Source organism: Engystomops pustulosus, chromosome 1 (genome assembly GCF_040894005.1).
Source record: "Engystomops pustulosus chromosome 1, aEngPut4.maternal, whole genome shotgun sequence".
Classification (NCBI taxonomy): domain Eukaryota; kingdom Metazoa; phylum Chordata; class Amphibia; order Anura; family Leptodactylidae; genus Engystomops; species Engystomops pustulosus.
This window is the reverse complement of record NC_092411.1, coordinates 96,349,678-96,364,231: the sequence shown is the minus strand read 5'-3', so window position 1 is coordinate 96,364,231 and position 14,554 is coordinate 96,349,678. Positions and strand designations below refer to the sequence as shown.

At 40.7% G+C, this 14,554-nt stretch overlaps 1 protein-coding gene and 1 long non-coding RNA gene across 2 annotated transcripts in view; one reads left to right on the top strand and one right to left on the bottom strand.

Moving 5' to 3' along the window:
* Positions 1–14,554, top strand: part of SMTN (smoothelin) — a 79,785-nt gene that overhangs the window by 39,115 nt on the left and 26,116 nt on the right. The window contains 7 exon segments of the mRNA XM_072149143.1: positions 1,318–1,408; positions 2,596–2,674; positions 2,910–3,013; positions 3,821–3,953; positions 4,145–4,455; positions 6,131–6,194; positions 12,794–13,543. Coding sequence (XP_072005244.1) covers positions 1,318–1,408; positions 2,596–2,674; positions 2,910–3,013; positions 3,821–3,953; positions 4,145–4,455; positions 6,131–6,194; positions 12,794–13,543 — 1,532 coding nt within the window.
* On the bottom strand, positions 5,511–12,468 carry LOC140127929 (uncharacterized). Its single transcript, XR_011855087.1, has 3 exons — positions 12,376–12,468; positions 11,311–11,386; positions 5,511–5,662 (listed from the first exon to the last, which is right to left on the bottom strand). It is a non-coding gene; the product is annotated as an uncharacterized lncRNA (long non-coding RNA).

Sequence of the window (14,554 nt, the reverse complement as noted above, 5' to 3'; positions counted from 1 at the left end):
CTACAGTCCCAGACAGCCCAAGATGGGTCTCTTTAACCCTTTCATGACCCGTGACTTAATAGCACGTCATGGGTCGGCCGCGGGTTAATTGAGAGGGCTCTCGGGCTGAGCCCCCTCCATAGCCGGTAAGTCTTTGCTGCATATCGCAGCAAAGACTTACCGGTAACACCAGCAATCAAAAAGATGACGGTGGGTGACGTCATGGGGGAGCGGCGATCCGTCACCATGACGGCCCCTGGTCTTCCGTAGATCCGAGACTGTCTGTCTCGTTTTAACCCTTTCATTACAATGTGCTATCAGCACATTGTAATGAATGAGGAGGAAAATCCCCATATACTGCCATACAGTAGTATGCCAGTATATGGTAGGATCAATCGGACAATCTAGAGTTAAAGTATACTAGGGAGTCTGAAAACATGACTTTTCTCATGCCTTACTGAACCATTCTTTTCAATGGGCTTTTTCACACTGATCGATTGTTGTCGTGGAACACTTAACAGGACAGGTTCTATGGTTTTTTTTATCAGCAGTGGGGAAAGAGTGTCCATAAGTAAGAATGGATTTCGGTTAGAAAAATCTAAAAAAAAAAAGTGTGAATGTGCTCATAAAGAGCAGATTATGATCTAATCAAAGGTCATTTATCAGATAAAAATCTTGTGCTCTGTGCGTTGGATTGTTACAGTATATACCAGTGATGCCCAACCTATGACACGCGTGTCAGTGCTGACACGCATAGCCATTTTCAGTGACACGCGGCCGCCGGAGAGTTTCATCCTCGGCTCCTACACGGCCAGGTGCAGTAGCCGGGAGGCTGAGATTGGCAGTACATGGTAGGCAGTACATGGTAGGATCAATCACACAACCTAGGATTAAAGTACCCTAGAAGTTAAATAATTATACATATTTGTTATTTAAACAATAAATATCACACAATTATGTTTTTTTGTCAAGGTGACACACCACCTGAGTTATGCTCGTTTTTTTGGCGAATTTTGACACACCAAGCCAGGTTGTCCATCACTGGTATATACCGTGGATGATGCACCCACTAGTGGCCAACAGTGGTATATGTGAGTGTGACGAATGCAAATGTTTCTGCTATCTGTAAATGGGGCTATTACTCCAAATAACCTATGTCTGATCATTGTACTCATGGAAAGGACCTTTGTGTGTTTGATTTAAAAAATCTCCCCTTTTGGGGGAAAAGAATGTGAGAAGATACAAATCACATCTTCTCGGTGCACTCCAATTACTTTAGCTCGTACACAATGGTCCATTTATGTGGGGTTTTACTTTTAATTTTATTTGTTTTTAAAGTGCTGAAATAGAAGAAAAGCAACAAAAAGCTCTACATGCTCTGGAAGGAAGACTTGAGGAGATAAGTGACGTGGAGGAGCTCACTGCCCTGGTACGTTCTGAGAATGTTTTTGATGGTGATGTGCGGAGGCGGGCATGGTCAAAACAATTTCACATCAACTCCTCTTAATTATTACAAGTCAAAAATTCTTCCTGAAGGGACTTGTCTCGTGCCTATGGTACTCTATACTCTGTGGTCTATTAAGGACAAATGTCTGATTTCATATTTTAGTTCTTTCTGTAGTTTTGCTCACTGATTATGTTTGTCAGGTTTAGCATTTAATGGGTGTATTTCATACTGTTATCATTGAAATCAAGTAACCCCCCGCCTGTATTTTAGGTGCGTGATAATGACCTGTATATTTACATAATTATTGTATTGTAATTCTGAGCATAAAAAGTTTACCTCCCTGATATTCCTCTGTATAATATACCTCTCCTTTATGTTATGCTACTTCTTTCTGAAATAAAATGTTACGTTTATGCTAATGAGCTGAAAGGGCTATAGCAGAAGCCCTCTGACTGTTAACTGTACAGGAGAACTTCTCTCCCACTCTGTGACATTGCAGAAAGCAGAGGGGGATAGGGAGACCTCATCCTCCTGAATAGTGCAATAGCCCGTGCAACTACTGTGTGGAGGGGCTCTGCTATAGCCCACGAGAGGCTCTTTAGCATAATTTTAAAATTTATTTTAGAAGGGAAGAGGCAATGGATAACAAATATAATAACATTACCACAGTCTCTGTGCCTGGATCTTTAATTTTGATGGTCGATTTCCTTTTAATATTTTAAATTTATGAAATTTATCATCTTTGCACGAAGAGTAATATTTTATTACCAGTAGAGGGCAGTATGTAACAAACGATATCCAGCACTCTGGTGGAATATGGTTCCTCTTCTCTATTTCTTTAAAAACATTATTAAAAGCAGTGTATAGGTGTACAGTTGTGTACGCCTGGTTACTTGTTGCTATAATCTATACACTGCTGTTAATCACATTTTTTAAAGAAATAATGAATTGGAACCAGATCCCAGGAGAGGGCTGGATATCGTTTGTTACATGCTATTGGCTGCGGATTTTCAAGGTGAAGCTTCGAGCAGTTCTTGGGAGGTGAGCTGGACTTTGTGATTGTTCTTATAAACAGTAGAGGGCAGTGTTTTCCCTTCTGATGGCTGAGCAGTACGCCTGGCTGCAGTATTACTAAAGGTGTACATTACTATTTATACCATCTGTTCCAGCTTCGAAATGCCAGCGAATATGAAGAGAGGAAACTTATTAGAGCTGCTATCCGGAAAATAAGGAATGATGAGATAGAAGGTAATGGCACTGAAAAGTTTTTATGACTTTATGATATTTATTGGTTACGTACTTTTAATGTTTATTTTTTATTTTATTGGTCTATTTATTTTCATTTGCAGTCTGTGTGTCTGTATAGAGATGAGGGTGAGATGTGATCCGCTGTTGGATTAATTGGATTACAACATTACATAAAAACATTTAGTAACTTTTTTGTTTTTACTTTTTAACTGTGTCCTTTTCCTATGTTTTGTAGCTGCAGCGTTGGCAGGCATGCTGGTCAACCGCTACACAGACCAAGGCAATGCCACAGTGCAGTCCAAAAGTATGGATAATTTTGGAGACATGGCTCCTTCTTTGGTAAGTTGGAAAGAGAAGCATGTTGACATGTCTGTTAGACAATATACATTATGATGAAAGTTCACTAAATCAAAACAATTGTCCCTGGCTGTAAGGACTCTCCTCACTTGTAGTCAATGATTGTTGGCTTAAGTTAAAGCCTATGTGGCACATTTACTGAGGCTTGCACGGTGCACTTTTTTCAGACCATGCACGTTCTTCATGGCTTAAACTGCTTGCTGCTGCGCTGGCTTCCATGCGACACAAATCAAATTTGGACCCAGCACTGTATTTAACTTTCGAATTGTGTTGCACGCCCCATGTTAAAGGTGGACCACAAAAAAGATGGTGAACTCTGTTGGAGCGGGGAAGCGACAGACACATGATTTCTGGCGCACGATCTTAGTGAATCGCCACACACTGCATTATAACCAGACAATGCACATTTAGTGAACTCGTGTGACCTTGTAAGTAAATATACCCCTATATCCCTTCCTATTTAAAAACCCTGGCAGAAGCTACATGCTAAAGAGAATTGATTCTGTGCCCCAGGGGGCATCTCATTTTAGAGATCCATAAGGCCTACAGACTTGAATTAGGAGCAGATCTGGGTGGTCAGTACACAGCACATGATGCGTCTCTGGAGATCTGTGTAGGACTTCATCTAAAGATTCCATGGCATTCCATTGGCTTTTCCATTTTGATGAATTCTACCTGTTTACAATTTTTTTGCTACTTTTTCCATATGGATTGACATCCATTTTAAGTGAACTATCTTGTTTGTTGTCAGGGGTTTTACACTGATTTGGGCATTTTTTTTTCTCCAAGGCGGAGGAGAAGGAGGACTTTGAAGAACGAAAGATCATCAAAGCTCAAATTCATGAACTTCGCACCGCTCAGAATGGTATGTTACAGAAGTGAATGGTACGCTTTCAATCAAATACCTGGGATTTCAGTAACGGTCCAGCACAAAACAGACATTGGGAACTGAAAAAATGTTATCCTATCCTTAATCGGACAGGATAACCATAACTAACCAAAAAATAGTATTCATTAAATACTTTTACAATGTGTGCCTCCTACTTGCTTTCATTTGTATGTTCTCATTTTATTACTACAATCCAATGAAAACATATTTTAATGTATTTGTAGAACCGGTGTCAGACATTTCATTGCTTCTGACTACTCAATCAAGAGAAAAGTTATCTTCATCCTCCTCAACATCGTCCTCAGAACCTGGAACTATGGCCCAATCCCATACAACCGAGCATTCCACACTCAGTACAGACTCTGAGGATGACCCACCACAGGGTGGCACTAATGAGGTTTTCATGGATTCTGCCTCTCAGGTTAATACAGAGCAAGAGAAACTTCCAAAGGCTACAGAAACTATCCAGGAGCCAAGTGCCTTTAAAAAACCTGAATCCAACTGGTCTGAGAGAAAACAGAACTTTTCTAATAAGGTATCTTTATTAACTGAATCTTTTTTGCTCCAAATGAATATATTTCCTTAAGGCAGAATTGTGAGGATTTATCATAAAGATAATTGCGATGTAGTCTCGCGCAGCCTGCATTGGCTTAGAAGTTTGTAGTCAGGAAGTAACTGCAGATCTAAATTGTGTTAATAGGTATGTAATGTTTCTTTAGGCCAGCCTGTTTTGTGCCAGGGATATAAAAATGAAATCTGGTTCAGCATCATGATTTTATCATCAAAGGACCCCTTGTTTTCACGATCTATGGGGGTCTCGGCACTGATGGAGACCCATACTGATCAGCAAGTTAGGCCCTATACCAGTGGTGGCGAACCTATGGCACGGGTGCCAGAGGTGGCACTAAGAGCCCTTTCTGTGGGCACCCAAACCTTCACCCCAGCGCAGCCAGAGAGGACTCAAGGCTTTCTACTGTGGTCTACGACAGCGAGGACGTGCCATGCTCAGTGCTATTTTAAAGCAACACATCCTTGGCTGCCCGGAAAGAAAGGTACATTCTAGATTTCTCCATCTTCTTTCTATTGTATTGATGTCCTCAAGACAGCAATATGATTGAAACCTGTGATACAGCAGTGAGGAATAAGTTACTGCTTAAATAGTCATGTTGGCACTTCGCAACATGAGAGTAGATTTTGGTTGTAGTTTGGGCACTCTGGCTCTAAAAGGTTCGCCATCACTGCCCTATACGGTGGATAGGGCCTATTTTTAGTTCTTGGGAAAACCCCTTTATCATAGAGCGTGTAACAAAATTCTGCCTAGTCGCAGAAATAAATGTGGTGCACGGTCTGACTCTGCACTGGGACGCTCCTTTTATAGTGCAGCCGCAACACAATACTGGAGCAGACACTTTATAAATACATGCGTAAGCAGTTTGCACATTCTATTCAGTACAAAGTCCGGCAAAACACTGGTGCAAAAACTTCAATAAATGTAGTTAGTAGCAGGGTTTTCTTATACCTGGTGCTGACAGCAACTGCAAAATGCATTGTCCTGCTGGGAAGCGCCCTACCTGTCCATACCTTACTTATATAGGCCATGGAACTGTGTCCGCTGTGCACTTCTTCATTCCTCTTGTGGCCTCACTGCAAGTCAATTGAACACTTGCTTCAAGGTGGTTTCCAGAGGTTGTGGCTGGAGTCTGGTCACACGGCATTTCTGACCACCAAGTGGCGCTGTTCCTCTAGAAATAAAAAGAGCTAGTGTTCAGAATAAAAGTCATAGGACAGGCAGGTCCATTTTTAAAATTTTTAGGAACAGGTAGTCTGAGATGTAACTTGTAACTCGTGTGTTTTTTTTTTTTGTTTTTTTTTTTTGCTGGGGCTGTTCTTTTGTTCTGTTTTATCAGTGTGCATCTCCTGGAAAGTTGGTACAGTCAGAACCATCTTTTCAATAAATGAACAGTAGTTTTGCCAATCTGACAGTGGTGCAGTTGGCTTTGACTTCATTGGTGCTTTACGCACCTTGACCTCTTAGTGTAACCACGCCATTCAGTAATATTTGATTATAAAGGAATACGGTTACATAATTGATCATTTTAATTTCAGTTTTGTGCTTTACCTACCTTCTAGCTTTGTTGCCCTCCACTTAAATACAGTGTATATTGCATTGGTGAAAAACATTCCTAACACAACCTTTGTGTTTGCTTAAGCTGAAAGCTGATAGAAATGGATCCTTTCCAGAGGAGAAGCCATCAAGGACATGTGCAGAGCCAGGTAAGGCTGCAGGTGCTTGACTTTGTCTTTTACAGAAATTATCCAGTGTAGCACATGTGAGGGAGGGGATTGAGTAATGTGGGTTGGTACCCGGGGTATGTAGTAGGGTATGTTTTTATTTTAAAAAAATCAAAAAATATTTGCTCTAGTTGCGCTATGAGATTGATTTGTATGAATCTTAATGGTTATCAGGTAATGCTATTCAAAATGTGCTGTCATGCATCTTGTCTGTAGATAGAAATACCTTATACATTTTTTGGAGGGATGTTTGCTGAAGTTTTTGCATGTAAACCTAATGCAAGATTTGGCATTTTCTACTACTTTAGGAATTCCTAAAGGGTGATTTTTTGGACAGTTTTAAAGCATGCGTGTTTAATGTTTGCCATGTGTTTGGCTGGTTTTAATCTGTTTCACAGCTGGCTACACTTCTAGAAATGAAGATAAACCGGCCCAAAGCAACCAAACGCATAGTAAACATTCAAAAACGCATGGGTTTTTAAATAGACTGAAAGCGCATGCTTTAAAACTGTCCAAAAACGTGACGTGCATCACCCAAGCGATTAATGGGGAAACTCCTGAGACAAACCCCGTTCCCCACCACCCCTGGGTGAATTGCATGGCTGTCGATACGGACGAAGATAGAGCCTGCTCTATCTTTTTACGGCTTGGTACGGTGATAGCCGTTGTGCTCACTGTACTGAGCCTGGGCACCATAGCCATCTAGGGGGGGGGGAGCGTATATACGGCTGCCAGATGGTTGTGTTCAAGAGACCTTACACTGTACAGTATATTCTCACCCTATACAATGTCCCATTCCCCATCACCTGTTACTGTTGTCCCTTTCTCTGATCGTCCTCTTATTAGGAATCCCCTCTCTACTCCCTCTCATTGGTTCTACCCCTCCTTCTATTGTGCATCTTTATCTGTGCCCACCTTTATTGTGCCCCTTCTATGCTCCCCGTCTTATGGCCCTTCCTTTGTTGCATAAAAATAAACAAACTGAACTATCCTTTCCTAGTCCCCACACTGCTGTCCTGCCATCTCCTCCCCTGCGTCTGTAGTTCCCCGCGGGCGCTTTGTGATGACCTCAATGTGCCTGCCAGGCTCTGCTGTATACAGACACTCCAGAGACTCGGTGGTGATGCAGAGAGTTGATTCTCTCTATCACCATAGCAATTCATCCAAATCCTTCAGACACAGGGTTGATGCCATACCTGCCGCTGGGTTGGGAAATGGCCTAAAACCAGCTACTGCCTAGCTGTATCCGGGAAGGTTTGAAGGTATGTTAATGCTGCACAATTGTTGGTGCAGAAGCCCTTATTATCATAAAGAGTCATCAGAGCTGTGTATACTTTATGGGTGCAGTCACATGTGGTAATTGCATTACGTTTAGGTCGCGTTCACATGTAATGTTTTAATTTAATTTGTAAACACAATTGAAAGGCTCCGTCCCAATCACACATTGGGGCACGTTTACATACCCGGCCACTGGAGTTTACCAAAAGTGCATAGTCAGTCGATAATGCACTCTGCCACGATTCACTAAGATCATGTGTCTCTTCCCCGCTCAGGTCCGACAGAGTTCACCATCTTTTTAGTGATGCATCCAAGTGCTTGGGCTTGCGTCACAATTTGAAAGTTGAATCCCACGCTCAGTCTGAATCTCTTGTATCATCCGACGGCACGTCCCCTAAATTGTGTCACATGGAAGCAAGTGCAGCTGCGCCAAAAAAGGAATGTGAGCGGCAAATCCCAGCACACACTTCTTAAATACCTGTGCAAGCCATGTAATCCCCCAGAAAGGTGCACAGCACGACCCTTAATAAATAAGCTCTATATCTTTGAAAATGGCAAGTGCCATTTTCGACTTTGGGTGCCATTTTCCATTACCGGATTAAACGCAGTGAAAAAACATTATTATATTTTGATCAGGCATTTTTGGACGCGGCAATATCTGTAATTTTTAGAGTTTATATCAGTACTAGGGAGGTTTTTTAAATTCTAATTTTAAACTTTTTTTTATTTTGTTTTTACTTTCACTATTTTTGAGACCTCCCCCCCCCCCCCCCCCCCTAGGGTACTTTAACTACAGTATGGCAATATATGGGGATTTCCCCCCTCCTTCATTAAAAGGTGTAAATCGCACATTGTAATGAATGGGTTAAAACGAGACAGTCTCTGGTCTTCGGAAGTCCTGAGTTTGTCATGGCAACCGATTGCTTCTCCCCGATGACGTCACTTTTTGAAGCCGCCAGCTTTCTGGATTGACATGAAGTCGATTGCGGTATGCGGGTGTTACCAGTAAGTCTTTGCTGCAATATGCCGGCAGCGGCACCTGACACATGCCGTACTATTTTGGTGCTCGTTGGGATGGGGTTTAAAGCAATGGTGTTAGGTTCCAATGACCAATGCTATGCTGATTTTAAAAATGCCTTTGTCTGCATTCTGAATCATTCCAATACTTTATAAAAATGTATTTCACATTACCTGGCTTCCTGCCTGCAACATGTGCAGGTGCAGACTGTGTGTGCCTGTATCTCCTCATACATACTTTACCTCTACACGCAATTTATCCTGAACATAACTAGATTTCAGTCATAACTAGATTGATAGATACATATCCATTTATTTCTTTTAATCTTTAGTGCTATCTGTTAAAGATGGATGTCAAATGTTTCCATGGGGAAATCCTACATCTAGAAATCTCAGAAGGACACTGCTGTGTAATGCAGGCCTAAGGTGTACATGGGGATGACCTGACCGTGCACTTTTATATTTGCATGCGGTCATTTATTCTCCCTTGTGCTTTCTTCTCTTTATGGCCCAAGAAGTAGCTGCCTGAAGGCTACATCATGTCTGCATTGTCTACATGATGCATTGTGTGCATTATAAGCTTGTATTTTCTGGCTCTAGGTCACAGTCTCCTCGCCATTTATTGATGCTGCCACCAAAAGGGACTGGCGCTATTGGCATGGTAGCCCGTTCAGTGATGCAATGTTGCTTTTTTTTTTCAACCACATATTGCAAGACCTGAAGCAGCAGCTGATTTGTCTTTTTAGTACTATACAAACCTTTTGGAGGCCAGTAAAATCTGGGGGTGGGAATCTGTACAAAAAAAGCATATAATCCTGTATTGTCAGGGGTGCATGGTGTCAGAGGAGGGTAGGCTGTGAACTGTCAGACGTTTGAGGAGAGAGCTGTGAATGAATTCTTGTGAAGCAATCACTCTGTAAAATGTAGATGATGAACTTTCCACCTTCACAGAATTAAGAGGGTTAACATCAAATAGAAGATGATGGTGAGGAGGGGGGAGGGAAGGAAACTAAACAACTCCTGGTCTCCCTGCCTTATTGGGATAAAATATGTAAAAGTAGGAGCATGCATGGGACCTGTTAAACCTCCAGTGCCATTCCTTTCATGGACAGAGAAGTGTAACACAGTTTATACAAGAGCCCGGGGCAAAGTGGAAAGGAAAGATCTCTGGATATGTATCCCCATACATCCTCGCTCTTACAATCACTTTCCCTCTAGGAACTGCCAGTATTACACAGTCTTATTGTCTTGCTGTGCAGAAGCAGTGGGTGTTTGGATGGCTTTGTGGTTTAATGTTCAATATACAAAAATGCCACATATTTTACGGTTTGGCAAGGGACCTCCTCTTATTACTGTGTATCTACTTTTTACAAGTTTGCAGTAGTAGTAGTGGGAAAACTAATTTTGGGTTTTATTTTTTAACGGAATTTTTTATCTGTCGTATTTTGCATTGGAGGGATTTTGTCTTCATGGATATTATGCTATATCTACATGCTGAATATGACTCCCGCAGAACCATCAGTCTTCAGTAACAGGGTCCCCTGTTCTTCCCCATGCTTATGTATGCTGCCTCCTATCAATAGGGTCTTCCTGTGAGGTTAATGGGTATCTTTTCAGACCGTTTATACTACCCTTCTTAAAGGTGGTGCTAGAATAATAAATATTGTTACCCTATCGATATAAAAATATATATACAAGTATAAAATATACTTTCGCGCACTCATTCTTTTACAGTAAAACTACGATATAAAAACTTCAAAGTGGAACAGGGAAGAATTTAAGCTCTGATGCCTGAAGCGAGCTATAGAACATTGTCCATCCCATCCTTCCATTTTATTCCATCCCTTCCTTCCATCCCATCCTTCCATTCCATCTCATCCTTCCATTCTATTCCATTTCATCCCATCCTTCCATTCCATTCTATCCCATTCATCCTTCCATCCGCCAATGGCACATTTGTAATAGATTTAGTAAAATCCCTATATACTGCCTTATTGTACTATGGCTGTATATGGTAGGATAAAATAAACAACCTAGGGTTGAAGTACCCATGACCTCTGAAAAATGATGAAAAAAAAAATTGGAAAGTAAGTTGCCATTTTGCAATATTTATAAACATATTTTTTTTATAAAAAGTGTTCACAAGGTTGCACAGTCCAAATGGTAGCAAAGAAAACATCAGCTCATCTTAAAAAGAATAACACCTTGCACCGCTCTATACACCGAAATATGAAAAAGTTATTAGAGCCAGAAGATGGGAAAACAAATTTTTTTTTTCCTTCTTTGCACATAAGGTTTTTATTTTAAGTGTATTGAAACAGAATAAAGCGTATATAAATTTGGTATCCCCGTGATCGCACCGATTCAAATAATAAAGTAGACATGTCACTTGGGGGTGCACAGTGAAGGCCGTAAAAACAAAGCCCACAAGAAAATGGCTCAAATGCATTTTTTTCACCAATTCCCAGTACATGGCAGGGAATATTAATACAGTCACTAAAAAGTGCCCTCATACAGCTGTACATGGAAAAATTTATTTTTGAAGGTGGGGAGTGAAAATGGAAATGCAAAAAAGCTTCGTTAAGGGGTTAATGCTGTAAAGAGCGGGCAAAGGTCCTTCTTTCTTGGTGCATTTTTCACATGAGTCCCGCATTGTCTGTATATGTTACCTAATGCAGTGAGTTGCCCATCTAGAAACCAATCACCTTTTGTGCAAATTAAACATTTTTAGCCAAGCCTAGATTAAAAAAAGACAAAGCGTCTGGTAACCACTTACAGGCCGTAGTTATACAAGGTTTCCCACCTGATGTGAAGCTGTGTGTTCAGACTGGATATCTGTTCTTTATGGAGACTTGTGACGTAGCCGTCCATGTCTTGTTCTGCTGGAGTTCAGAATATTGTTTACATTCACACAAGTACTTTGGCTTCATTTCATTATTCGACAGGAAATCTTTGGATTCAACTGTTTGTGAACTGGCGCTCAGCTACTTCTGCCATGAATTTACTACATTTACATGTGGATACTGATGCCCCATGGGGAATTCTCATTCCAGCATTCATTCAGGAATTGCAAAAAAAAAATCAACTTTAGTCAAATAAATTGATATGGTTTGTGTTATGAAAAACTATACAATTTTCCAATATAGTAGCTGTGTCAATTCCTCATGGTTTTCAAGATCCCTGCTTGCTGTCCTTCTATAGAAAGCTTCTATGATTACTTCCGGAGGATAGACATCTGTCCATGGTCATGTGATGTCACACAGGTGCATGAGCCATTAATATCACACAGCTCTGATTATTTGGTGATGATAACGGCTCATGCACCTGTGTGTCCATCACATGACCAGGGACAGATTTCTATCCCCTGGAAGTGAACACAAATAGCAGGACAGCAAGCAGAGATCTAGAAAACTGAGGAATTGATACATAAAGTATATTGGAAAATTGTATAACTTTTTCCTTACGCAAACAATTATTTACTGAAAGTGGAAAACCCCTGAGGCAATTTCTATTTGGAACAATTAAAAACCATTCCTTAATGAGCATGTAAAAATGGACAGCAGGAACCCAGCTATTAAGTTAATATGTACCCAATTTTATTCTACAATACAGCTGCCTAAAATAAAATCTGTAAATCTCAATCAATGACCCATAAGAAGAAATAACTTGGTTGTTGAAGATGTTGGGGTTGACTGACCATATAGGAATGCTAAGAGACTTTAGACATAAGGGACATTGGACATACATCAGGGAACACATGAGAACAATGCGGAAGGATCTCTCCAGACATTTGTACAACTCCAAGAAACCAAGAAAGGAAGTCGGAGCATCCCCTCAACCTTAGACATAATACTGTAATGTTCCTCACGTGCTTGGTCTAATCCCATCACAATGAGTGTCAATGCAGGCAACGTGCTGATAAACAGGGAGTCATCAAACGTGTTCCTCTAAATGATATTTCTACTTGTCTGTTAGAAAAATGAAATATGCCATTGTTACTAAAAACAAAGCAAAAAACTGAATGGTAAAACATATACCTGTGTGTTAACTTTTATCTTGTAGCATTGTATTTTATAACAATTGGGGAAATCTGCTTTTAAAATATTCATTTTGTATAAAATCATGGTCCAGTTTTTCTATATGGAATATTCAGTGTTATGTAGCAGAAAATCAGACTACCTCTATACCTTGTTCATAGAAAAGGAATATTAAAATGTAAAATCCTGTTTTGTGTCATTTGCGTGTCAGCGCTGTAACTAAACGTAACTTTTTTATTTTCACTGTAGATGGTGCGGCCCCTGTTTCCCCCTTTCGTCGAGCTAACTCTGTGAGAGACAGAATGAAGAAGTTTACAGAAGAACCCACCAGCTCCCCACCTTCATTAGGATTCAGATTCTCCAGCATAAGGGGTGAAAAAACTCCAGCCAGAGGGGTAAGGGTACTGCAGCAACAGACCTTGTTCTCCGCTGGTCAGAATAATGGGCAAGACAACAATCCTAAGTTGACAAGGGAAGAAAAGGTAGTAGCAAAATCTGGACTAAGTCGCACAGTTGCAGGGCTCGGTGGCCACAGAGCAGAGCAAAGTACAAGTAGCAGCAGTACACAAGACGGTAAAAGTGCATCTGTACCTGAAATAAAGGGCTCCAAGACTTCCACAACAAAAGGGTCCTCCACTCACAGCTCTGCTGGACTCTGCACATCCTCTGGGGAAGTGAGCAAAAGACTTCCCCAAAGCCAGGGCTCATTCATCCCAAAGCAGGATGGTGGGAGGAGCAACTCAAACCAATTGCAAGGAACCCAGGCCACAACAGAGGGGGGTAAGCAAGTTGAAAATACAGATGGAACCATTACAACATCATTGACTCAAGAGCGTGCACAACCCTCTACACCATCTCTTAACGCATCATCCAAAGACACTCAGGGTGAGAAGCAAGACACAGACATGAAGACCCTGCTCACTATTGAGATAAAAGATGGCCGAAGTCAAGGGTCAACTAGCAGTCGGATTGTGGCACAACCTGGAAACCAAAGAGCAGGTATATATAACACAAGAAATTTTCTCTATATATAGTTACATTATTGTGTTTAAATATTATGTGTTTTTATATACAATGTTTGTGTGTATATATGTGTATGTGTAATATAGATGTGTGTGTGTGTGTGTGTGTGTGTGTGTGTATATATATAATATATAATCATTGTGTGTATTTTGTTTGAGTATATATTATAATATTTTATCTGTATGTAGATTTTATGTAACATTGGATAGATGACAATGAAAGGTACTCCTGTCAGTTTTTATTTGGAAGGTATAAGAGCTCTGCTGTCCCCTGGTGGATTATTTTTGCATATTTTGTTGCTTCCTAATATACCCTAATATACCTGATGTTTGTTTTATTTTTATGCATTTAAGTGTTTGCAGCAGTTTACTCCAGTGAAATGTTATGTGTACTGACCTAGATCTAATAGATGTCCGTACCCCTAAACCTTTAACAAGTGTTGCATATATCCCCGGATAGGTGTCTGGCATCTCTGTGAATCTTTCTTTGGTGCTTCTGCTTATATTGTATAGCAGGGTAGTTAAGGGGTTTATTTTCTCTTTTTCTCCTTCCCTTTTTGGTCTGTCCTCGTATGAGCAGGGACGGCTGTACATTATAGTTGCAGTGTTTACTTGGAGACATTCTGCCTCTGTGCTGCGTCTTTTATAAAACTATCCATCAAGTGGCTCCATTACATCACTTGGATGTCATGGAAATAAACAAAAGCCTTCCATACGGCATGCAGAGTCCTATTACCAGCCATTTAAGAACATTGTTATTTTAGAGTCATCTGTTAGTAAAACGGCCCTTAGTAATACCGTGAGCTGTGACAACCACTTTTGTTTTATTTACTCGATAAATTCTGTGTTGTTTGTGACTTTCTAAATGTTGCTGTCTCTTTGGAGTTACTTGGCCAGCAGATGGCCACTGCTTGCATGTTCTGTCCAGGAGATTTTTGGGTCACAGTGACTTCTACTTGCAATATCTTTTACAAAACCTCTGAATATT